Source organism: Sylvia atricapilla, chromosome 5, assembly GCF_009819655.1.
Source record: "Sylvia atricapilla isolate bSylAtr1 chromosome 5, bSylAtr1.pri, whole genome shotgun sequence".
Taxonomy (NCBI): Eukaryota; Metazoa; Chordata; class Aves; order Passeriformes; family Sylviidae; genus Sylvia; species Sylvia atricapilla.
The window spans coordinates 19,521,118-19,543,821 of record NC_089144.1 but is presented as its reverse complement, the minus strand read 5'-3'; the positions used below and the strand labels follow the sequence as shown (position 1 = coordinate 19,543,821).

The window sequence follows — 22,704 nt, the reverse complement described above, 5'->3', positions numbered from 1 at the left end:
ACAGCGTGCAGAGCACCCAGTGAGTGACTGTTCTAGAGCTTTAAATTTTTTAAAATATTATCTTTCTTTCTTTCTTTCTTTCTTTCTTTCTTTCTTTCTTTCTTTCTTTCTTTCTTTCTTTCTTTCTTTCTTTCTTTCTTTCTTTCTTTCTTCTTTCTTTCTTTCTTTCTTTCTTTCTTTCTTTCTTTCTTTCTTTCTTTCTTTCTTTCTTTCTTTCTTTCTTTCTTTCTTTCTTTCTTTCTTTCTTTCTTTCTTTCTTTCTTTCTTTCTTTCTTTCTTTCTTTCTTTCTTTTTTCTTTCTTTCATTCATTCTTTCTTTATTTTTCTTTATATATTTTTTCTTTCTTTCTTTCTTTCTTTTTCTCCCCGTCTTTCCTTTCTCTCCGCGCCTTTTGTCTCTCTCTCTCTTCTCACCTGCTCTCCCTCGTTGTCCCCTTTTCCCCTGCGCTGTCCCCGTCCCCCCTATCCCCCCTGTCCCCCTGTCCCCGTGTCCCTGTCCCGTTCCCGCCGGGATGACCCCGGGGTGCCGCTAGGGGATGCCCTGGCTCAAGGCAGCGCCCGGCGCGGCCGCCGGGCCGCGGGTCCGCAGCCAATCAGCGCCGCCCTGGGCCGGCGCCCCAGTTCCTGCTGGCCGCCCATTGGCCGAGCCCGCGGGGGGCGGGGCCGGGCGCGGCGCCCGGGGTCCGGTCGGTGCGGTCCCGCGGCCGTCGCGGCCCTTGCTGCCCGCCGCGGGTCCGCAGTGGGGCGGGAAGGGGGAAAAAACACCCCCGAACCCCCCAAATCCGGCCTGCAAAGTTGGCCGTTGCTGTGCGCTTGTGTCCTTAAAAATGACATTAATGAAATCCTTTCTGAGCCACGCCGTTGGAGGAGGCGGCTTTATTCCAGGGGGGACCCCCCCGGTCCTGCACCTGCCGGCACATCCCCGCTCCCGGGGGGCTCCGAGCCCGCTGTCATCCCCCGGCCTTGTCCGCAGAAGTCAACTCGTCCCTTCCATGCACCATCTCTCCGGGCTAGCCACTCGCAGAGTTTCTGGGACAGCGGGAAAACTTAATTTCCCCCTTAAAAAAAAAAAAAAAAAAAAAAAAAAAAAAAAAAAGAGTAGGGAAAAAAATTCAAAATAAATAAAAGAAGGAAAGGGAGAGGTGGGGGTGGGAGGGGATGAGGAGAAGTTTGTTGCCGGGGGGTTCCCGCGGGGGCAGCGCGGGGGCGGCCGGAGCGCCCGGCCGGTCCCCTCGGCAGGCTCCGCCTCCCCCGGGCTCATGACACTGGAACCTCCTTAAGTTGCGTCTCGCCACAGCTGTCTGTAAGCACTGAGCCGGCTGGCGCCATCCTGCTCCTTTCTGAAAGAATGCCTTCCCTGTAAAAAAAAAAAAAAAAAAAGAAAAAAAAAAAAAGGAAAGAAAAAAAGGGAGAGAGAGGGAGGAAAAAAAAAAGTAAGGAAAAAAAATAGTGCGAGAGAGCACAATCTGATCTGATCAAGCACTTTCAGCTTCATCCCTCCTGGGTCACATACTGCTTCTCCACCAAGGTTTGTGCGGAATTTCTTTAGCAACTTGTCGCTTTTTAAATTTTTCTTTTTCCACCCTCTTCCCACCCTCCTTTTCTCCTCGCTCCTTCCTTTCACCCCCACTCCCTTCTCCCATCGCTTTACCCCCTCCTCTATTTCTCCCCTCTCCCTCTCTTCTCTTTTCCCCCTGTTCCCCCCTTTCTCGGTTGCATAATAATTAATGAGCAATCAAAGTGACTCTGGGCTGTGCAGCAGCGAATGGCACAAGTTCTCACCGGCTTAAGCCACTGGAGCTTCTCAGGTGCAAATGGTGCAAATAAAAAAATAAGCAAACAACCTCGACGACCAAAAAAAAAAAAAAAAAAAAAGAAAAACCAAAAAACCCAAACCCAAGGAAAAGTAAGGGCTGGGCGGCAGGAGCGCGGTGGGAGCTGCTGAGCTCCGCTCTGAGGCAGAGAGAGCGAAAGAGAAAGAGGCGCAGGGAGAGGTGGGTCCAGGGCAGAGCAGGCGCTTCCCAGGGATGGCTGCCGAGGGATGGGATGGGTTTTCTCCTGACTAAAAAGTCAGGTGCTAAAGTTCAGAACTTCTCAAGTACGATTCTCTCTCTGCCTCTCCCTCTCTCTCTCTCTCTCTCTCTGCTCCTTCCCTTTCCTCTTTCTCGTTACAGGTGATCAAAGAAGACAAACATCTGCAACAGAGCGGAAGAAACGAGGGGATCTCGCTTCGCAGAGAAATTTTTCCCCCGAGATTTTTTTCTTGTTTTGTTTTCCCTTTTTTTTCTCCCTTTTTATTTTACCAGTTTTCCTTTTTTTTTTTTTTTTTTTTTTTTTTTTTTTTTTTTTTTTTTTTTTCTGGAGTCGATCGTTTATCACCACAACCCCTACTCCCCTCCACTTTTAAACCAAACCTACACCAGAAACATCCCCCAACTCACCGAGCACTTTTCCCCGCCCTGTGCATAACTCCGGCAGCAGCGTCTCCGGCTCCGATCTCAAGCCCTCCGCGCCTTGCTGAGGAGGAGGAGGAAGAGGAGGAAGAGCAGCGAGCGCGGAAGATGGAGGTCTCCACGGACCAGCCGCGGTGGGTGAGCCACCACCACCCGGCCGTGCTCAATGGGCAGCACCCGGACTCGCATCACCCCTCGCTTGGCCATACCTACATGGACCCCACGCAGTATCCTCTCGCCGAGGAAGTGGATGTACTTTTTAATATCGACGGGCAAGTCAACTCCGTCCCGCCGTATTACGGCAACTCCGTGAGAGCCACGGTGCAGAGATACCCCACGGCCCACCACGGTGAGTGTCCGCGCCGAGCCCCGCGCCCCGCGGGCCGCTCCCGCTCCTGCCCCGGGGCCGGCGGCTCCCGGTGCTGCCCCGAACCCCCCGCTGCTGCCCGGCAGACCCTCTCCTGCCCTGCCGGCGGGGAAACTACGTCACGGGTGGATTTTGGGGTTGGCTTATTGGAAATAAATAAAAATTCAGGCTTCCTTCCTTTCTTTCACTTTCTTTTTTTTTTTTTCCTTTTTAAAAATTCTTTTATTCTTTCTTTTATCTTTCTTTCTTTCTTTCTTTCTTTCTTTCTTTCTTTCTTTCTTTCTTTCTTTCTTTCTTTCTTTCTTTCTTTCTCTTTCTCTCTTTTCCCCTGTCCTTTCTCTCTTCCTCTCTCTCTTTTTCTCTTTCTTCTCTCTTTCTCTCTTCTTCTCTCTTTCTTTCTTTTTTTTCCTTCCTCTTTCTCTCTTTCCTTCTTTCTTCCCTCCCTTTCTTCCTCTCTTCCTCTCTTTCTTTCATCCCTATCTTTTATCTCACATCCCTCTTCCCCCTCTCTCTTTCCCTCTCCCTTTTGCTCGCCTTCCTTCTATTTCTTTCTTTTTCATCTTCCTCTAGATTTCTTCCTCTTGCCCCCTTCTCTTTCGCTTTGGTTTCTCCCCCCTCTCTTTAATTAGGTTAACAGTTAGTGTTTTCATACTGTGTTTAGTTTTTGCACGATTAAGCTGCTCTGGGGAAGCGAAGCAAGCTGGAGAGCAGGGGTGTGAAAATGACCCCGCTGTCCTCGCGCTTGGGCTATTTAATTCGCACTTGGTGAGCTTGTTAGGCTTGGGACGAAAGTTTTGCATGCATACCCAGGACAGCACCATGCCGTGGGTTTAAAATAAGAAAGAAACTAAAAAAAAAAAATATAGCCCGTGGTGCAATTAGGTATCAGACCTGGTGTGTTGTTCCTGAGGGTCCTGCAGGAAGGTAATGATCCACGATGTGAATCTTGTTCCTGGGTCACAGCTTTTAGAAAGGAGGTGAAATACCTGGGGCTGGTGGGGCCCAGGTCCACGGAGGGATGAGAACTTTGGTGCCATCTTTTATGAAGAAGTGGAGAGATTCAGTGTTTAATAGCTGGAGTTTACCATGATGGTTTAAAAAATAAGGAAAAAATTACAAATTTTAAAAAGAGGCAAAAAAGCAGAGAGTGGTTTGTAAAGCCGGACAGTGATCTCTGTTATAGCTAAATCTAAATCCCCGAGGTTTGCAGTGTAAATAACCCCAAAATCATGGAGAAAGTGGGATAAGCGGAGTGGAGATGGAGCCGAGCGGGTTCAGGGGGCTGCTCCCAGCCCTCAGCAACTTGTTGAGTGTGAGCCTGCATTAGGCTCCGCTCAGTAGCTGCATTGTTCTGCTATTAGTCCCTTTAAAACAATTATTTTTAAGGATCAGCAGCCTTTATCCTTTCTTTCTTTCCTTCCCTTTTCATTTTTTTTCCCAATATATCAGCAGAAAGTGGAAATGCGGTCTCTCTGATCTACCCTGAATATATTTACTATGTTACTTCCTGGAGAAGATAATGAATCTTGACCCTTTCTATTCGGATAACCCACCTTCCCTTCCTTTCGAGCAGTGACTTTCAGTATTGTTCACGAGTGCCTGGTATGGTGAAAACCAGTTTGGAGCTTTTCTAGACACACACGAGCTCCCATGCAAACATATGTGTCCATCCTGTAACTCTCTCCGTGTTTGCATTTCTCCTTCTGTATATTTAGCCATGTCTATGGAATATCACAAAGCCTACAGAGGTTAAGGATCTCTTGGTGTCAGAGACTTTCCAGGGCTTTATTATCAGGCACAAAACTTGCTCCCTTCCAGTTGAATAACTGTCTTTTCCATCTTACAGCCATTTGCCCAAGTTGCAGTGGATTGTCTAGATTTGATTCTTCGGATATGTTTGTCTATTTGTTTAGCAAGGGCTGAAATAATTTAAAATATTAGGTACAAGCGCTTAGGAACATTTATAACCAAAGGGAAAAAAAGTATTTGACTGCGAAAATCCAGTGGAATTTTTTTTCCCCACAAAGTCCCAGTCTGTGTATTAAAAAACAAGTGAGGTGTCCCTTGTCACAAAAGGGTAGGGAGAGTTCTTTTGAGGCAGTTGGTACCCTCTGCGTGTGCCATGCCATCACGAAAAAGCCATCTAACATTTCTGTGCAGTCTCATGGAAGAAGAAAGGACAAACTGAGTGGTTTGCAAAGTTTGTCAGCCCCGTTTGCAAAGGTTATTGTCATGTCTGTGGGCATTTTCTGTTCTTCTTCGTTTGACTAGAGAATTCCCAAGGTTTATAGCTCACGGCTCTGTTCAGGAAATAATTTTCCAGCTAAGAAAAAAAAAATATTTCTGCAGTCGGGACTAGGCAATTTCACGCAGGATCTTTGCTTCCAAGTCTTCGTGGGATTGCCTGGAAAACGGAGAGAGTGAAGCAGAGCTCTCCAAATCCCGTGTCACAGGGCTGGCACCCTGCTTGAAGGGTCCCGACCCCAAAACCCGTTCCTCAACAGGAGCGGAGCTGCCATCCCGTGCTCTTGTAGCTTTTAAAATTTAATTTTAAAGAGGAACGGGGTTTCTCATTAGATGTGATTTGCCTTACTCTGTCCGCATGCTGAGCCCTTTTTGGGAAGGACAAGGGGTGGTGGTGGTGGGAAGCAGGTCCCGGGACCCCCACGGGGGGCTTTTCCAGGGTGGCAGAGGGATGTGACCGACATGTCTCCGTGTTTTCTCCGCGCAGGGAGCCAGGTGTGCCGCCCCCCGCTGCTGCACGGCTCGCTGCCCTGGCTGGACGGGAGCAAGGCGCTGAGCAGCCACCACAGCGCTTCGCCCTGGAACCTCAGCCCCTTCTCCAAGACCTCCATCCATCACAGCTCACCGGGACCCTTTCCGTTCTACCCACCCGCCTCCTCTTCCACTTTATCCGCCGGCCACTCCAGCCCGCACCTTTTCACCTTCCCGCCGACCCCTCCTAAAGATGTGTCCCCGGATCCGTCCATCTCCACCCCCGGCTCCACCGGCTCCACCCGGCAGGACGAGAAGGAATGCATCAAATACCAGGTGTCCCTGGCCGATACCATGAAGCTGGAGTCCTCTCACTCTCGGAGCAGCATGGCCTCTTTAGGAGGAGCCACGTCCTCCGCTCATCACCCCATCACTACCTACCCACCGTATGTCCCAGAATATGGCTCTGGACTTTTTCCCCCCAGTAGCCTCTTAGGAGGATCGCCAACCGGCTTTGGGTGTAAATCGCGACCAAAAGCACGGTCAAGCACAGGTAGGGCTTTTGGCTTCTTCATCCCCGTTGCTCGGGAGAGGAAGCTGAGCGGGGGAAAAGCGGGGGGCTGAGGGGTGGGGCTGACCCCTCGCTCCCCGGCACAGACATGTGCTCAGGCATCCGTGTGATGAGCAGCAGGGGCTGAAGCCCTCGTGGGGGACACACGCGACACTTCACCTTCCCCACACGTTGGTCTGCTACGTTTATAACCAAATTCCCCCTTGTCCAACCCTGGCTGGGGATAGAGCCAGGCCCACGAACCCAAACCACCCACCCGGTGCCGCGGGACTCCGGTCCCGGGGGCGACCCGGCCCCTCCAGCGCCCACGGTGCGCTCAGCTGCGGCGCCTGGGGAGGAAGCGAAACCCAGGGAACCGCAGCATTAGTGATCTCTCTGTATTTTAATAATGGTGCTAAATCCCGGCCAACTTCCCCCGCCCGCCCTCCGCCTCGCTCTTCCCAGGGCCTCTTCCCATGCGGCGCCCGGGGATGCGGGGAGGGTTTTCCCCGGGGCGATGAGGAGAGTTCGCCCACGCAGCCCCCAGCCCCAGCCAGCTCCGTGCCGGAGGCTTGGGATCACCCACAATGAAAGTCCCCAAAAGTGTCCCCCTGGCCTTTCCCGGGGGGAGCTGGAGAGCCCCAGTTCCGTGCGCACCCCGCGGAATGGGGTGCGAGGGGCTGCGCGGCTCCCGACGGGCTGAACACATCGGGCTTGGACATTTGTGTGCATGGAGGGGTGGCAGTGAGACGAGGGGAATGGGTTTGTGTGCAGAGGAAAGGGCGATTAGTCAAACTCTTTCCCCCCCTTTTATTTTATTTTTTTTCCCTCTATTTTTTTTTTTCCGAGGAGGCTGCTGCGGGGTTGCCTGGCATGAATGAGATCAGTTTTCAGGGTTTTTCCAGGGTGACATTTACTCTGTCTGTCTGAGCAGGGACTGTCTCTATTTAGCTGATATGTTTGAGCTAATCCAATTATTTTCAGACTGCTGCACGCGACAGTTGCATTGTTTATCCAGCGCCAGGAACTTTAATAGAGTCCGGATGCGGCTAGAGTGACAAAAAAACCCAGACCTGTATGTTTTGTACATGAAAGCAGGAGAGAGAGAGAGAGATGGGGTGAAACAAAAGAGAGGGACAGAGACTCAAACAGCCCGGGAGCGGCTGCCTCGTTTAACCGGAGGGGAACAAAACGACCTGGGTATTAACGGGACCGGCTCCCCGCCTGGCCCCAGTACGGACCGGGTGCTGTGTCCGGGGTAGGGACCGGTTTATTGTGGCCCCGGGCGGTGCTGAGCATCCCCCGGCGCCCGCCGAGCCGCAGCTCCCGCCGGGGCACCCACCGGCTGCGCGGTATTTTCAAACCGTCTCGGCCCCCCTCCACCCTCCCCTCTTGTTTTCCTTTTGCCACTTGCTGTTGCTTTACCTTCTAGAAAGACATCTGCGGTCGTGATAAACCAACCCCAGCAGCAACACCTATTTTTTTTTTTTCTTTCTCTCTCTTTTTTTTTTTTTTTTCTTTTTTTTTTTTTTCCCCCTCTTTAAAGGTTGATCTTAGCAAGCTAGGAGCTCTCAGACAAAGAAGGTTAGAGCTGGAGAAAAAGGAGGAAGGGGGTGATTTTGCAGGATAAAAGAGGGAGAAACGACTTCAAATGTATTTTTTGTTGTTGTTGTAGTTGCTAGGGGGGTATGAGAGAAGAGGGGTTCGGTGCAAAGGCTCTGGAAAAACGGTTGCTGTTTGTGGTTAGGGCACGGATGCCTCTTGCTCGAAGGCAGCACGGGCTGGGGCAGCGGGGAGCCGGCTCTGTGCTGAGCTGGCTCTGCTCTGCTCTGCCCGGCTGAGGTCTGCCACTGCTCTCAGGTGGGCCACGACTGAGGTTAGGTACAAAAATACACACCTTCCCCAAGTAAACCAAAGAGGCAACATAAACCCCCTCAACCCTCTGAAAGTATCTGGGAGGCAGGGTCTGCATCCTCCCAGTTCCTTCCTCCAAGCTGGGAACTGGTGGTCTGTTAGGGAGATCTCCCCCTGCAATAGCCAGGGAGAAGATAAAGAGGTGCCCAAAAAGAAGGAGGGAAAGAACTTATGAGGCAGGTTTGGGGCTGTTTGCTATCCCAGATAACCAGGATGGACGATCAGGCTGTCCTTGTGGTGGGGAAACCAGAGGGGGTTTCTGAAAGTTTTAAGTGATTGAAGCCTAATTTCAAATTAATCAATAACAGATATTGTCAGAGTTGTTATGTACTGACTGGAGCGGGGGAGATGTTTTGGGGGTTATCTGTGATTATTTTGGGGGCCCTTAATGTCGTTTGACCTGAGGCCAGAAGAAGAGCCCTCCAGGCTCATGAACACCCCTGGGAGCTGGAAGAGTGCTCATGAACTGACACTGGGGTCCTCATACACATCAGAAAGGGGGTCATGGGCTTAAATTTTGTATCCATTATTTTGGGTATAGAGGGCTGGAGGCTGCTTGCAAAGGCTGCCAAGGTTTTTCTGGTGCCCATGGAACCATGGGGTTTCCAGAGTTGTAGAAGCCCTTAATCCAAAGATGAGGGGAAATTGTCAGTCCTCCCCAGCTCCCTCCAAGGAGCGACCTGTGGGAAGAGTGAGATCTTCTCCAGGGAGCGCCTTGAGCCACCATGGCATTTGGGTTGTCACTGTCACCATCCCTCTTCCCTGCTGTTGGGACACAGACCTGACGCTGCTGCCTGTGGAAGTAAAAAAGGATCAGATCCCACCAGAGTGTTCCAGGGACATTGTTCAGTCATGGCTTTGGACCTTTGCTTGGAAATCCTGAGCTTGGGGGGCAGTGGCGGGGCTTGGCATGGCTGGGTGTCTGGGGAGGTTGTGGGGTTTTTTTGGGGGAGCGGGGGCTTTCCCCAGCCCCTTTCATCTCTGCTTTCCCTAAGTGAACCATGTGCTCTCTTGTTTCCAGAAGGCAGGGAGTGTGTAAATTGTGGGGCTACCTCAACCCCTCTGTGGAGAAGAGACGGCACTGGGCACTATTTGTGTAACGCCTGTGGACTCTACCACAAAATGAATGGGCAGAACCGGCCCCTGATCAAACCCAAGAGAAGACTGGTGAGTCTCCTTTTATTTTATTCTTTCTTCTTCTTCTTCTGCAACTTTTGTTTCCTATCTGCAGCTTGGGATGGAACCTCAGCCAGCTCCTACTGATCCCACTGCGTCAGAGGGGTAGGAGGGAGGGATGCCTGGAGAGACAGTCCCAGCTGCTGTGGGCCTCAGTTGTCTGGTCCTTTTGCAAACTGCAAAACAGGTTTAAAAATCAAGATCTAGGACTTCTTGCAAACCAGACCTGAGATTTCAACTCCACACGGTGCTTCTGGATGGTGACCCGAGGACAGTGACACTTTCCAGGGCCTAAGGGCAGGATAATAATTTCTCAATGACCAAAGAGATTATCAGGAATACAGGATTTTTCCTGGGCTCTTCAAACTTCTGCCCTCCCCTTCTTAATATGTCTCTATCCTCCTTGGCTGGTGGTGCCATAGAGAAGGGGTCCAAACAGGATCTGGGGCTTCACTGGGGCATCAGACAGACCTTGGACCTGCAAAGAGCTGGAGCCATCAGGTCCTGGTGCCACTGGTACCTGGTGTGGTCATTTATGTCTGCTCCATCTGGGTCCCAAATTATGTCACATGGATACAAGGCAGAGGATGGTGAGCGTTCAAAGCCGAGCATATGCCCAGGCTACAGAAGTTGGAGGAAGACAAAATGAGCGGGTAAATGTTTGAAATAACAGTTACAGGACTGGTGACTGTTCTAAGCACAGGCAATACATTACAGCATCCCCAGCGATCTGTTCGTGTATTTCCCTGGAAGCCACAAAAAGGTCTGGAAGCTGTGGGCATGGCTAATAAATGTGTTAAAGTGTATTTGGCAAATAATCAGACAGACCACAAGGGGAAAAAAATATATCAAGCGGGGAAAAAAATTATGGTCCCCGCTTGGGAAGATATGAATGTTTCAGACCGAGGCACGTTTGGTTTTGTCAGGATTAAAGATGTGGAAGGGCTCCTGGGGGCTGCTCAAAATGTGGAAGAAAGTGGCTCTCGCCTCTCTGTGGAATTCTGAGCTGACGGATGGATCTGGGCAGTTTGGTGAGGCTTGTGCCTGGCATGGCCAGACCCCGCAGGCAGGACAGGGCTGGTTCATTCGTGTTCCCCTTGAAGGTGCTCACAGCTCTGTCTGGCAGCTCTAGGGTCGGGATCAGCTGCCTCACCTGTGAGACACCCATAAAACTGTATCAGCTGTATTCCCTCTGGCTTCAGGAAGCATTTGCAGGGCACATTCCCAGGAAGGGCCACGCTGTGAGGGGCATCAGCAATAACTCTGTCAGCCCATGTGAATTTTGGGGAAGATGTGGGTTTGTTCCTCTACCCCGCCAAACTTCCTGCGTGTGAAACCTCTCCGTGCCCTACTCTACGAGCTTTTCCCCTATAGGAAAATATTTGTCTCTCTCATCTTTCATAGCCTTGTTAGAAAAAAGGAAAAGCTTTCTAGGGAGGGAAGTACAGCCTGGAATTTTGATTTTTTTTTGGGGCAGCTCTCTTGTTCTCTTCTCCTCCTCCCCGCTGGCCCTTCTGTCTTAAACACACAGCCCCAGTTTTCTTTATTTTCTTTTTTTTTCCTCCTCGTTCTCTCTTTATGTGTAAAGTTAACTTCCTAGGAAAAAGCTGCCGGATATCTGAGCCCTGGAGATAACTCCTAAACAACAGCTCTGTTTCCCCAGTCCAAACACACAGGAGCTTGAGCATATCCAAACAAGCAGAGGGGGAGGCAGAATAGGAAAGCCTGGAAAGAGGGGGAGAGCTTTCAAAAAGTGTCTGATGGAACCACGAAAGAATGTCCCGAGTCACCCTGAGCCCGGCACATGTAAAATGAACTACATAAATAAATACATAGTAAAAGGTCATTCTTGGGGGAAAAAAAAAATAGAAAGAGGAAGAAAGGAAAGAAGTAAAGGGAGACCTTGTCTTGTGTTATCACTCCAATCTTTGGGCATTTTAGTTAAAGTTACAAAAAGTTCTCCTTCTTTAAATGCAACTTTTGCTATATGTGAAATTTGATTTTTCTACTTCCCCCACCTCCCCTCACCCGAGCACTGCCTGGGAAAAAGAAAGAGAAACATCCCTAATGCTGTTTTCACCTATATTTATTTCTCTTGCTAACCTCTGAAAAAAAATATTCAAAAGGCACCAGAGCTGGACCTGCAATTGGATTTTCTGTGCCTGGATGTAGATGTGCATGTGGCTGTGCATGTGGCTGTGGCTTGACTGGGTCTCTCCTGCTGTGAAGGCAGGCGGGCTGGGCAAGGCTGTGGATAGAGGCTCAGGGTGGGGATCCAGCTCCTTCCCTCTGCCACAAGTTTCCTGCCTGACCTTGAGCTGGTTTCGTAGGCTCTGATCACAGCTGCACTGAAACTGATGATAGGATTTGATGGGTGGGAAAGAGGAGAAAAATAAATTCTTAGGTGCTGAGAACCCAGCCCAATCCTCATTAAATTCAATGAGTGTTTTTGTGAGCGTGTCCTTTAGGTGACAGGGATGAAGTCTTGACGGCCGAGGGGGCTCAGACAGCTCTGCTCCATCTCGAGGGGGAAGGTGGAAGACCAGGAGATGTTTGCAGGGGGATCAAGATCAGGCAGGTGGTATCACACCACACCATCACTGCGCAAAAAGTCTTCAGCCCAATCCTGTTCCTGTCACAGGCGACCCCATCACTGCTGAGATAAAAACTTCCTTTAGTTTTCCTCCCATTCTCTGCCCATGCAGATGCAGAGCTCTCCGTTGCCATGTCAAGCCAAGCTGGTTTTGGAAGGATTATAGCCAATTTCTCAGCAGGCCCATGCACATGCAATCTTATTTTAGGAAAATGATGCTTGGAGCTTTGTGGGTAAAAGCAGACACCGAAAATGGCCCCTTAATTAAGCATCTTTATTAGGAGGTTCCTCAACCTCCTCAATTTCACCTTCTCATCTCTGCTAGTGCTTCTGAAGTTGTTCCTTTGCTCGCTGGCAGCTGTGCCATGGGCTTTGGTCCTATAGATGATATGGGGCAGCTAATTAGTCATCCCATTACTGACATGGCCAGGCCTGAGCCGGTGGATTAGCGTCAGTGGATGCCATTGCTGGAAGCTTTACAATAGCGTTATTATTCATTGTTTCCTGCCCGCTGCCGGTGTCTCTGGTAGAAGTTGGTACAGCATAAAAAGGTGGCAGCCTGGGACCAAAAGAACTCAAAACACTCAGCTAATTTTTGTAAGCGAAACGCAGTGGCTGGAAATGGTTTAGAGAAGACAGTAGATGTTGTGATTTATTTGCTTATTAATGCCAGAGTTTGTTGAAGGCAATGAGGTGCTGACCAGGCGTGTCTTTTGAACGCGCTTGCTCTAAGAGAAATTACAGCGAGCGCTGTGTAGAAACCCCAAATATTTTCAAAGGGTATGTTTCCCTTGTGTGGGCTGAGTAAAATATCACTGGTTTTTAGAAATTTCCTTAGTCTGGATTTTTGGGTCTGATAAAGGCAAAGCTGCCACCAAGAGACTCAATTCAGCCTTGTGCCCCTCCAAGCCACACATGCCGAGTGTCAGGAGTTGGGGGACAGACACCTGCAGATTCTTCTCCAGCTCTTTAGTGAGAAGTTGATTTTGCAAACTGTTGTCTCCATGCTGCATTTGGAACACATTCGTTATTTCACTATCCTGGTGATTTTGAAGGGAACCTGGTTTGGGTTCGTGGCGTGGTCAGGAGGTGTGCGTACATCAGTTTGGGGCTCTGCTCTTCATGGTGGGATGCTTCATCTTCTCTGCTTGGGATTTTTTCAAGTCCCATGTGCTGTCCCCAGCTCCTGCTTGTCATCAGCAACAGAGAAGTCAACTAAAGGCCTCCTTGGGCCTGGCTTGGTTCAGAGTAGTTTATGGTCAGGCAAAATGGAACTGTCCCTACGGACAGCCTGAGGGAGCCACTTGCTGTCGGATCAGCCACTCTGTGATGCTTCCTAGTGCTCATGGGCATTGTCTTATTTATTTTTTAGACAGTCCTTTTTGTCTAATTAAAAGGGAAAAAAAAAATCCTTCTCTATCTAAAGCAAAACCAACCCGTCCTCTCTCCACCTACGCCGCATTCAATTATGATTAAAATTGCAACATGACCTAACAAGAGTTGGTATTAATGCTAAGGCTGTGCCAGTGTCCATGTTTGCATTTTGGGTTTGTTGTACAGTATCCAAAGATGCGGTATTTTCTTTTTTTTTTTTTTTTTTTTTTTTTTCCAGCGTTGGATGTGCTACAGTGTGTGGCTGTGTGGGGTGAGGGGTAAATTTGAAACAGTAAGAGCACAAAAGAGAGCATTAAAGGCTCAGTTCTGCAAGGTGCCAAGCATTGCTATGATCTGGCAAATCGCTTAAGCACATGTTTTAACTTTAAGCACATGAGCAGTCCCATTGAAAGCAACGCATTGGGATGAAATCAGAGCTCTGGGACCGTGTCATATTGATGAAGAAGAGATAGGATGGGGATCTAAAGGTCTTTTTTTATTTTTTTTTTTAGGAGCTGTAGGCACTTGCACACACGCAAACATGCATATGCTCTCACACAGCAGTCTGAAAAGTCCTGTTCCTCTTTCAGTGGCAGAAGGACAATTTGTTTGCGAAAGTTTCAATTTTTAAATTATAAGTACGATTTTATGCATGTGAAAGAAGGGCAACTTTACTAAATTTGACTTCGCTAAGTCATTATCACAGCTAACAAAAAAAGCTTCTGCATAAACTTTGACAAATAGATTTCTTTTTTGTTCCTACCCCTTTATGAAATGGTAAATTCTTCTTTCAGGCTTGCTACCAATCCTTAAATAAACATGAAGGTTTGGGCTGCGAAAAGGGTGTAATTAAAAAAGTTGGGATTCTTGCTCTTTGCCATGGTGTTGTTTCCGATCTGGAGCCTGTCTCCTTTGAAGCTGAGCTGAGTTTACAGGACCGGGCTGCACTTGCGGTCGTGCCCGGCGAGCAGCTGCCCACCCGGATCTCACCCAGCACTCGCTGGAGCCAGAGTGACTCACGTCCTTGACTCCAGCAATTGTCAGTTCAGGCCCTGACTGCAGAATTAGACCCCTGGGGGGGTCTGGGAGAATTAAAATGGAAAGATGTGTTGGCATTTAAATAACATTTTCCCCTCTGGAATGGGCTGTGCCAAGCGCTGCTAATTTTGATGAGTTCTATCAGAGGTTTAGGCACCCACTTTTAGGATGCCCTTTGGCACCTGATTCAGTTCATATATAATTTGGGATTAAAGTACCTTGGGGATTTTTTTCCACAATTATTATTTGTTCTCACAGGTTGGTTTCTGGAGGCCTCTGCTGATGTGCGTCAGTCTTGCAGGGTTGATGTTTTCTTTCTCAGAAATTTTGCTGATTGCATTTTTTTTTTTTTTTAACACGGGTGTTTTTCTCTTTCTCTCCTTCTCTTTTCCCTCCTTCCCACAGTCTGCAGCCAGGAGGGCGGGCACGTCCTGTGCAAACTGTCAGACCACCACTACCACCCTGTGGAGGAGAAATGCCAACGGCGATCCCGTCTGTAATGCCTGTGGGCTTTACTACAAGCTGCACAATGTAAGTGTGACTGTAATACTCTATAATGGGGCCTCAGCTTCGGTGCTCAATGATCCAGACTCTTCCTTAACTTGAGGATTTCCAGTCTCGGGTGGTGCCAAGACCTCTGTTATCCCTTTGGGGACCTTGGGGTTTGGAGCAATGAGTTGTCAGTCTTTCAAACGTAGTTTATCCAACTTGAGGAGGTATGAAACAAGGCTGTCTATGGGTAATGTTAGAGCTTTTCCATGCCTGAGCCAAGAAGGGAGGGGTGGGTCAACACAGAGAGACATTATCTGCTGCTGGTTGGGCTCAGAGAGCTGGAAAAGACAACACACTGTCCTGCAAGCCGATACCCCTCCTATACGTAGCTTGGTTCCTCCAGCAAATACAAACTCTGGAAAAAAAGAAATATGTGCCAGAAACTATTTAGATCATTCTTGGGTTTGTGGCTGCCTTTGTGCTGTCCCCAAAGATGATTTATTTAGGCCCTATGTTTGTGCTGGTTGATGCAAACGAGTCCCAAACCAAAAAAGGACTTGATTTAGTTAGTGGGTTGCAGAGTCTGTTCGACCTGTGATGTGAATTTTAAAGCATCTGTCATGGAAGGGAAGGAGAAATGGAATGAAGTGGCTGGCAGATTTAATCTAATATCTCCATGCAAAGCCAGCTTGCAGGAACCAGGGATATGTGCCCCAGGGAAAGAGCTAAAGGGACCTGAAAAGTCTTCTACTGAATAATACTGCTAATAAAGAAGACTTAAGGCTATCCCTGTTCCTCTCATTCCACATGTGGCATTAGAATAATTATTATGTCAAAAGAAGGAAAAAGACTTGCAATTTCTCTGCTTTGATTTTTTTTTCCACTAGTGGTTGATTGCTTTGTGTTTGGTTTGGAAATCTGGGGCTGTGTTTTGCCCTTATGTCCACCCATGCAAACACATCAAAGACGTATTGGGTTTCACGGGGCATCCAACGCTTGTGGTATCTCAGTCCCTTCCATTTGTTATTTCAAACTATTTGGTTTCTTTGGATGAGTAAACAAGTTTGGATTAAGTAGAAAAAAAACCCCAACAAACAACCAGGCTAATTTTTCACCTGTTTCATGGGAGGTATCTCTCTTGGAAAAAAGGAAAATATGTTTATCCTTTAGTGTGCAGGTGTCTCAGCACGCTTTGAGTCTCATGTAGCAAGTAAAGCTTGTCATCAAACTCTCAGTGTGATCACTGCAAACAAATGGGTTGGACCCAGAGTGAAAACTCTCAGAATATCATGAGAAAATATTCTGTTTGCTCTTTCCTTGGCAAGAAGGGATCAAGGTCAGCCAGCTTCACTGAGCGGGAGGATCTATGCTTGTGCTCTGTTTCCATTTTGGCCTTGTAACCACCAGTGGTAGGACTTAAATCACATAGTTTGGGAAACCTCTAAGGAGCTGCTCATCCTGTAGCCAGCAAAGCCCTTTGAAGAAAATAGGCTCTTCTCAGCTGATGCTGATGGATGCCTGTGTTTTAATGGGGCGTCTTCTACCCTTGAAGATGGTGTAGTTCCTCCCCATGACTGCAAAAGATGTCAGGATGATGAGTTACGATGTGTCTACTTCCATTGTAGGCATCCGACTGGAGAAATCTCCTCCTGAAGTGCTTAGAATGGTGTCTGAGTTCTCCAGAAATGTGCCTGTGAGAGCACATCCTTTTCTTTTTTGCACTGACACTGCAAACCTAGTTCACCTGAATTGACCTCTAGATCCACTGTTTAGGGAAACACCAATCCAGCTGTGAAATTTGTGACATGGGGCAGGCCTTGAGCACATTGGAACCATTTCCATATTCATTAAAAACACCAACAGCTGCTAAAAAGCTCAGCACACCTACTTACCAAAGTCAAGTAGTGTCTTGCCTTATGAGCAACGCCATTAATGGATCCTGCTTAAATGAAACCCCCAGAGGACTGAGCTCCTGTGTGCAGCAAAATAACCAGGCAAGGATACTAAAATCCAGATATTAGTGGGTAGATCCTTTTTAAAAAAAAATAATTCTTCAAGTATTTACAAAAATATTCTGTATTTAGTATTTAGTAAAGTATTTACTAAAGTATTTAGTTATGACTGTGGTGAGAAGTGTAGTCCTGCTCCCTGAGTGTATATTATCTCCTGATTTCCATCAGGAGAGGGGTCAGAAATAGAGGGGCTGATTGTAGCATGTCCCTCCCAAGCAGCTGTCAGCATAGATGTTGTGCCCGTGCCAGTGGAAGATCTTTGGATGCTTGGAAGTTGACTTAACCCTGTTTCAGGCTAGGCTGTAGCAAATTCCTGTCTGCTGTTTTATCCACAACCCCGTCCCCATTTTTTTTCTTTTTTTGGGGGGGGGGGGGGGGGTTAATGATATTTTCTGGGACCTTAACATAATTTGGATATTTTAATGGATTGATCTGCAGTTGAAACTTACCCAGATTTTATGTCCACACTGGGAACAATTGCAGTGAAAAGGCTATTTTTTTTTATTTTTTCCATGGTGTTAATTTTTTCATGGAGCTATATCAGTTTGTTTTACTGTTGATTCCCACAGCTTAAGCAAACCCATTTGTCAGTAGGATATAAGCAATAATCATAATAGTCTTGGGGTGCATTTAGTGAAGCTGTTGGCATTCCTCCCACTGACTTCAACAAGAGCCGGCTCCATTAACACCAGTATTAACAATGACTAATATTTCACATTGATACGGTGCCTTTCATCCCATGGCATCCCAGAGTGCTTTCTAAGATACAGCCAGCCTGGAAGATTAACCCAACATTGTAATGACTATGTCTGAAGGATAAATCCACTTCACTGACAGGACCTTATTGAGGTCAATGGCAAAATCCCATTGTCTTCAGTCAGAGCAAGATCAGACCTATAATGGTTAAGACTATCCCTGGATTTGATCTGTGAATATGAAGTTCTCATCCTCGTTATTTCAGTCCTTAGAAGTGGGATGAGCCTTCACACATTTCAGGGATGGGTGGGAGTGTACCTTGCTGGAGGTGCACAGCAGGCTGTCCTGGGCTCAGAGAAGGGAGGGATTTGCCATTATTTTTGGTAAAATTCATCAGAAAAGGCCCCTTTCACAGTATCCTAAAGCAGGCCTATGTGTCCCAAGAGCAGAGCAGTCAGTATTTTGCATATGATAAAACAAAGAGCATAATTCCTGCCCGTAATTAATTGGCTCCATCTGAAATTAATGAATTACATATACATGCGTTGGACTGGTTTAATTTTAATTTAGCATGTGTTTGTCATTTTTATCAGAATGAATTTTCACGGAGAAGGTCTTCCCTCCGGGTCTTTCATTTCTCTACCCCAGAAACAGAGATGGGTCCTTGACTTTGATGTTTTGGGGACCACTTTAACCCTGCTGTGACTGGTCTTTGAAGTCACTGGAAAAATTTTCCAGCTTGCTGCTTTGACTGTGCTGGTTCCTGACGTTTATCTGAGTCCTTATCTGTTTGGCTCTCGGGTTAGTTACCTGCTTGGAGTGTGAGACTATTTCCACTGGGGTGATGTGGCCAGCCAACAGCTTGGAGAGCTGATCTCTGACCCCAGAGATCAGATCTGTGGGGCTGGCCCTGGCTTTGTCACCATCCTGGCACAGAGCTGGTGTTCCCATCTTTGAGTTTTACATCAGATAATAGCCTGGGCCATCCTGTTCTTAGAGATTGAGTGAAAAAGGGAGATGTTGCTTTGGGGAAGTGTTCAGTGTCCTGTGGGATGTGACACCAAGCAAGGGCCAGCACTCTGGGCTTTTTCCAAGGTCCAGCACAGCCCCAATCCCACCCTCAGGCTGATGTCACTTTGCCACAACCAGCTCCCAAGCTTCAAACTTTGCTGCTTCAACTGAAAATTGGTTCTGGCTGCCCCTGAGCCTTTGTGTCATGATACAGATCCTCATTTGAAGCTGGTGGGGCTGAGGCTGTATGTGCCTTCCCAGATCTGAGCTGGATTCATCAGGGGTTGACACTTCCCGGCCTCCTCTAATGTCGCTGCATGGTGGGGCTCGCTTGAGACTTCTTCCTGGCTTCAAACCTGGGCAACACATCCCTGTTAAAAACTTAAAACAGGCCAAGCAGAGCTTTTCAATCCCAGTCATTTATCTGGTGCAAAGAGCCATCCTTGTGTGTGCATTCTCATGCCGTCAGTGAGGACAGAAAGCCAGGGAAGTGGGTTATGTTGTGTTTGGAACCCATGATGTTTTAAATTTTGCTTGTTGCTGCTGCAGGGCTGTTTTGGGCTGCTCATGGGCAGATTCTTCCCTCCTACCTTTAGCTGGTGGCAAGCAGGGCTGTTCTCTCCAGCTCCCTTTATCCAGAGGCAGAGGAATCAGCCTTTTATTCACTCATTTTTAGGTGAGGTGAAGGCTCTTGTCACTGCTGGTTAAAATAGCCTGGAGTCACAAATTCAGACTGGAATGTCAAACCCTGGGATGCCTAAACCAGAGATGAGCCTGGTTGTTCCTCTTCCCATAATCCCATCTTTGCATGTAACAGGGAACTATTTTATCCCAGCCTCCCTGTGGGGAGAAATCCAGGAATGATTCCCATGCTGTGAAAAGGGACCAGAAAGGGGCTGAGGAGCAACAAGTGAAACTTTGCTGTGATCTGGAAGAAGGAAACGCTTTGTTCCTTGTGCTGATTTAAGGTCTTATGGGTGAAGAGTTGCTCAGGACCCTTGCAGGGACATCTTTTCATTGCTCTTCACAGTAGGTCCTGGTGGACAGTGGATCCTTTTTTTCTCCTTTTTTGTAGAATGTCCATCAGCACCATCATGTGCTCACATTTATTATGAAAAATGGTTTAGCCTCAGGGTGATTTGCTGCCTTCTGCTATAGGTGAAATCCTGCAGAGGAGCCAGGGCAAGACCCATTTACATTCTCAAGCCAAGATTTTTAAGGTTGTTTTGGGACTTTGGAGGCATAAATTCCTTCCTAAGTGTGGTTTGTGGGAGTTTCATGTCACCTGTGCTAGTGCATGTTGGGATGCTGGCTCTCTATGCAGTACAGAATCACAAAATCATGGAATATTCTGAGTTGGAAGAGACCCACTAGAATCATCAACGTCCAGCCCCTGGCCCCGCACAGAACAGTGTCAAGTAATAAGAATAATAAGAGTTTCTTACAGGATGTCCAACAGATCTTTTGCTACCATTTCCTAACCCTGATGGATGCATGGATGATCATTTAATCTGTGTAGTTTATTTTCCTTACAGATATGTTTGTATGCATGTAGAAAATGCTTTGCTGGTCAGCACAGATACCTGTTTCAGCCCCCCCTTGAAAAAAACCCTGGAAGCCTTTAGAAATAAAATCAGATTAGCTAAAGAAAACCAGAGAGGATGATCAGAGCAAAATCTTTGGAAAGAAGAAAAAAGAACCAAATACCTGTCCCTTTTGTGAAGCTTCCTAATGGAGCTATGAAAGCTTGAGACCCCTCATAGCACTGAGATCCCAGCAGCTCTTGCTGCTAATGGTTTTAGATCAGACAGGAAGCCTCAGGGTGAGACGGTGTCTGTGGGGAATATTTCCAGGAGGTAATGATTGGTTTCATACCTAAACACAGTGCAATTACCTAATGTGCAGATAGTTGAAATTTTTCAGCTGCTGTGAATTATTCGGGTATGTTTTGCTCCTGTGTGGCTCTGCCAGCAATTTTCTGTCATCTTGTCTTCAGAAATTTCTACCCATCTTGGGATTTCCTCAAGGGATCTGAATTTTGGGACGGAAATGGAGAGGCTGGGAGGAGGAGGGCTGTGACCAGCTGATTCTGCTGGAGTGGGGCATGGGGTACATGGATCTCATGGTATTTGGGGAGAAGGGATGGAGGCACAAAAAAAAATAATTGATTTTTGTTTAGATTAACAGACCTCTGACTATGAAGAAAGAAGGAATTCAGACCAGAAACCGAAAGATGTCTAGCAAGTCCAAAAAGTGCAAAAAGGTCCATGACAACCTCGAAGACTTTCCCAAGAGCAGCTCCTTTAACCCTGCCGCCCTCTCCAGACACATGTCCTCCATCAGCCACATTTCACCCTTCAGTCACTCCAGCCACATGCTGACCACACCGACACCGATGCATCCTCCATCCAGCCTCTCCTTCGGACCTCACCACCCTTCCAGCATGGTCACTGCCATGGGTTAGCAAGAGACTCCCCTGCTGAATGCTTACAGTCTCAAAATGAGATTTACTTTATATACTACTTGCATTTTTGCAGGCGTGTGGTTTATGGGTCTGACGTCCCGAATCAAATGGGAGGGGGGAAAATAAAAAAGAGTTAAAAATAATAATAAAAAAAAAAAGCTATTTGAAGGCATAAGAGAGAGAGAGAAAAAAAATTTAAAAAAGCAGAAAAAAAACTACAAAAAGCACAAAAAAAGGAAAAAAAAGAAAAAAAGAGAAAAAAAGTAAAAAAAAAAAAAAGTTTTAAAAAAGTGATGTTTGCCACTTTTTAAAGGAACTCACTATGGCGTCTATGTATTCTTACCCACTGAATCTGGATACCATTTGTGAATAAGCCATTCAGAACTTGCATTCCCTATTGGACAGGATCTCTAGTGCTGTGAAAAAAATAAAATAAAATAAAATAAAAAACGCTGAACATTGCATATAACTTATATTGTAAGAAATACTGTACATTTGAGGAAGACTTTATTGCATCTGAGGAGCTGTAAAGAAAAAGGCATGAAGGACTCTGAGAGATTTTTTTTAAAGGAAAAGAAAAAAAAAAAGAAGATGGGAGGACAATTTAAAAACCAGAAAAACAAACAATGCAGACCAAGAGGAAACGCGGTCTTACGAACAAATGGACCAACCGCCAGTCATGTCTTCTCCTTTTATTTTATTTTTATTTCGATTTTTTTTTCTGTTGGTTTTTATTTTGGTTTCTTTTTTTCGTTTCCGGGGAGGGGGAGGGGGCTGGCTAGAACGGTTTTGATGATGCATTAACTAACTAACTAACTAAATAACTAAATAAATAAAACCTGTAGGGAGATCATTCATTTTGGGCCATGGGCCTTTTACATAGGAAGTACCAATGGTGTCAGGCAATCAGTGTTAACATGCGGACATTGCCAACAAGGGGGTTTCAGATAGCCATTCTCCAGGTCTATACGCATTGTGAACAAGTTCCTGTAATTGTTGTTTGTATGTATAATTCAACGCACCCAAATAAGAAAGATGTAGATTTATTTCATCCTATTATACGGACTGAATGATTGTACAAATTTATTTACTGCTAGTGATAAGACCTGCTTTTTTTTTTTTTTTTTTGGTTTTGTTTTCATATTTTTTCCTCCTTTTTTTTTTTTTGGAGAATAAACTAGATTAAATTCTGTTGACTTAACAGTGTTTTGTGCTTGAGGGGTGGGGAAAAGGAATATTTTTCTTTTTTTATGAATTTTTCTTAGCGTTTGTTTGGATGGTATTTATTACATAGTTACCACGGGTATGGGAATGTGAGTCTCTGTGCTCATGCTGACAGCCAAAGCAATGTTTGCAGTGGCTTGACATAAAAAAAAAAAAAAAAAAAAAAGGAAAAAATCACAGAACAAAGGAAAAAAAACCCCTCAAAAATAAATGAACTGCATGTTAGTGTAACCCCATGGTCCCGTGTGTGCTCCCTGTCCCTTGAATCTCAGCCCAGCAGCTGCCCCTGCGTGATTTCGGGCTCCCAGGTGGGACTGGATCCCTTTGGGTCTCAGGAAACCGTGACCAAACTAGTGTTGAGGACAATTTGGGACTGGGATAAGTGCAAAGGTACAGCAGGGTCCTTATGATCCCAGCTGCTTTTAACAAAAGGAATGGTTTTGGACAGGAGATGGAAAAGCACGTTGTGCTCTGTCTCATTGGGTACTCAGTGATAGATCGAACAGGCAACAGTTGAGATCTTGATGTGAAATCCGGATGGACCAGATCTGCCCTTGTCTTGGAGGAATGGGCAGAATCCATTATGAAAAGCTGGATTTGATGGGAGAGAAAAATTCACAAAAAT

At 46.9% G+C, this 22,704-nt stretch overlaps 1 protein-coding gene and 1 long non-coding RNA gene across 6 annotated transcripts; one reads left to right on the top strand and one right to left on the bottom strand.

Moving 5' to 3' along the window:
• Positions 1 to 845: 845 nt before the first annotated feature.
• LOC136361128 (uncharacterized) lies at positions 846 to 2,796 on the bottom strand. 3 transcript variants are annotated; one of them, XR_010743581.1, is made up of 2 exons: positions 2,667 to 2,796; positions 846 to 1,357 (listed from the first exon to the last, which is right to left on the bottom strand). It is a non-coding gene; the product is annotated as an uncharacterized lncRNA (long non-coding RNA). The 3 variants fall into 3 exon arrangements; XR_010743580.1 differs by having other exon boundaries at positions 2,663 to 2,789; XR_010743579.1 differs by lacking the exon at positions 2,667 to 2,796 and adding an exon at positions 1,783 to 1,886.
• Positions 1,352 to 21,305, top strand: GATA3 (GATA binding protein 3). Of its 3 annotated transcripts, none has more exons than XM_066318843.1 (6): positions 1,352 to 1,528; positions 2,175 to 2,802; positions 5,552 to 6,088; positions 9,024 to 9,166; positions 14,586 to 14,711; positions 20,571 to 21,305. In XM_066318843.1, the coding sequence occupies exons 2-6, from the start codon at positions 2,562 to 2,564 to the stop codon at positions 20,853 to 20,855; spliced, it is 1,332 nt and encodes a 443-aa protein (XP_066174940.1). In that variant the 5' UTR covers positions 1,352 to 1,528; positions 2,175 to 2,561; the 3' UTR covers positions 20,856 to 21,305. The 3 variants fall into 3 exon arrangements, with proteins under 3 accessions (XP_066174940.1, XP_066174938.1, XP_066174939.1); XM_066318841.1 differs by having other exon boundaries at positions 9,021 to 9,166; XM_066318842.1 differs by lacking the exon at positions 1,352 to 1,528 and adding an exon at positions 1,883 to 1,994 and having other exon boundaries at positions 9,021 to 9,166.
• Positions 21,306 to 22,704: the final 1,399 nt, after the last annotated feature.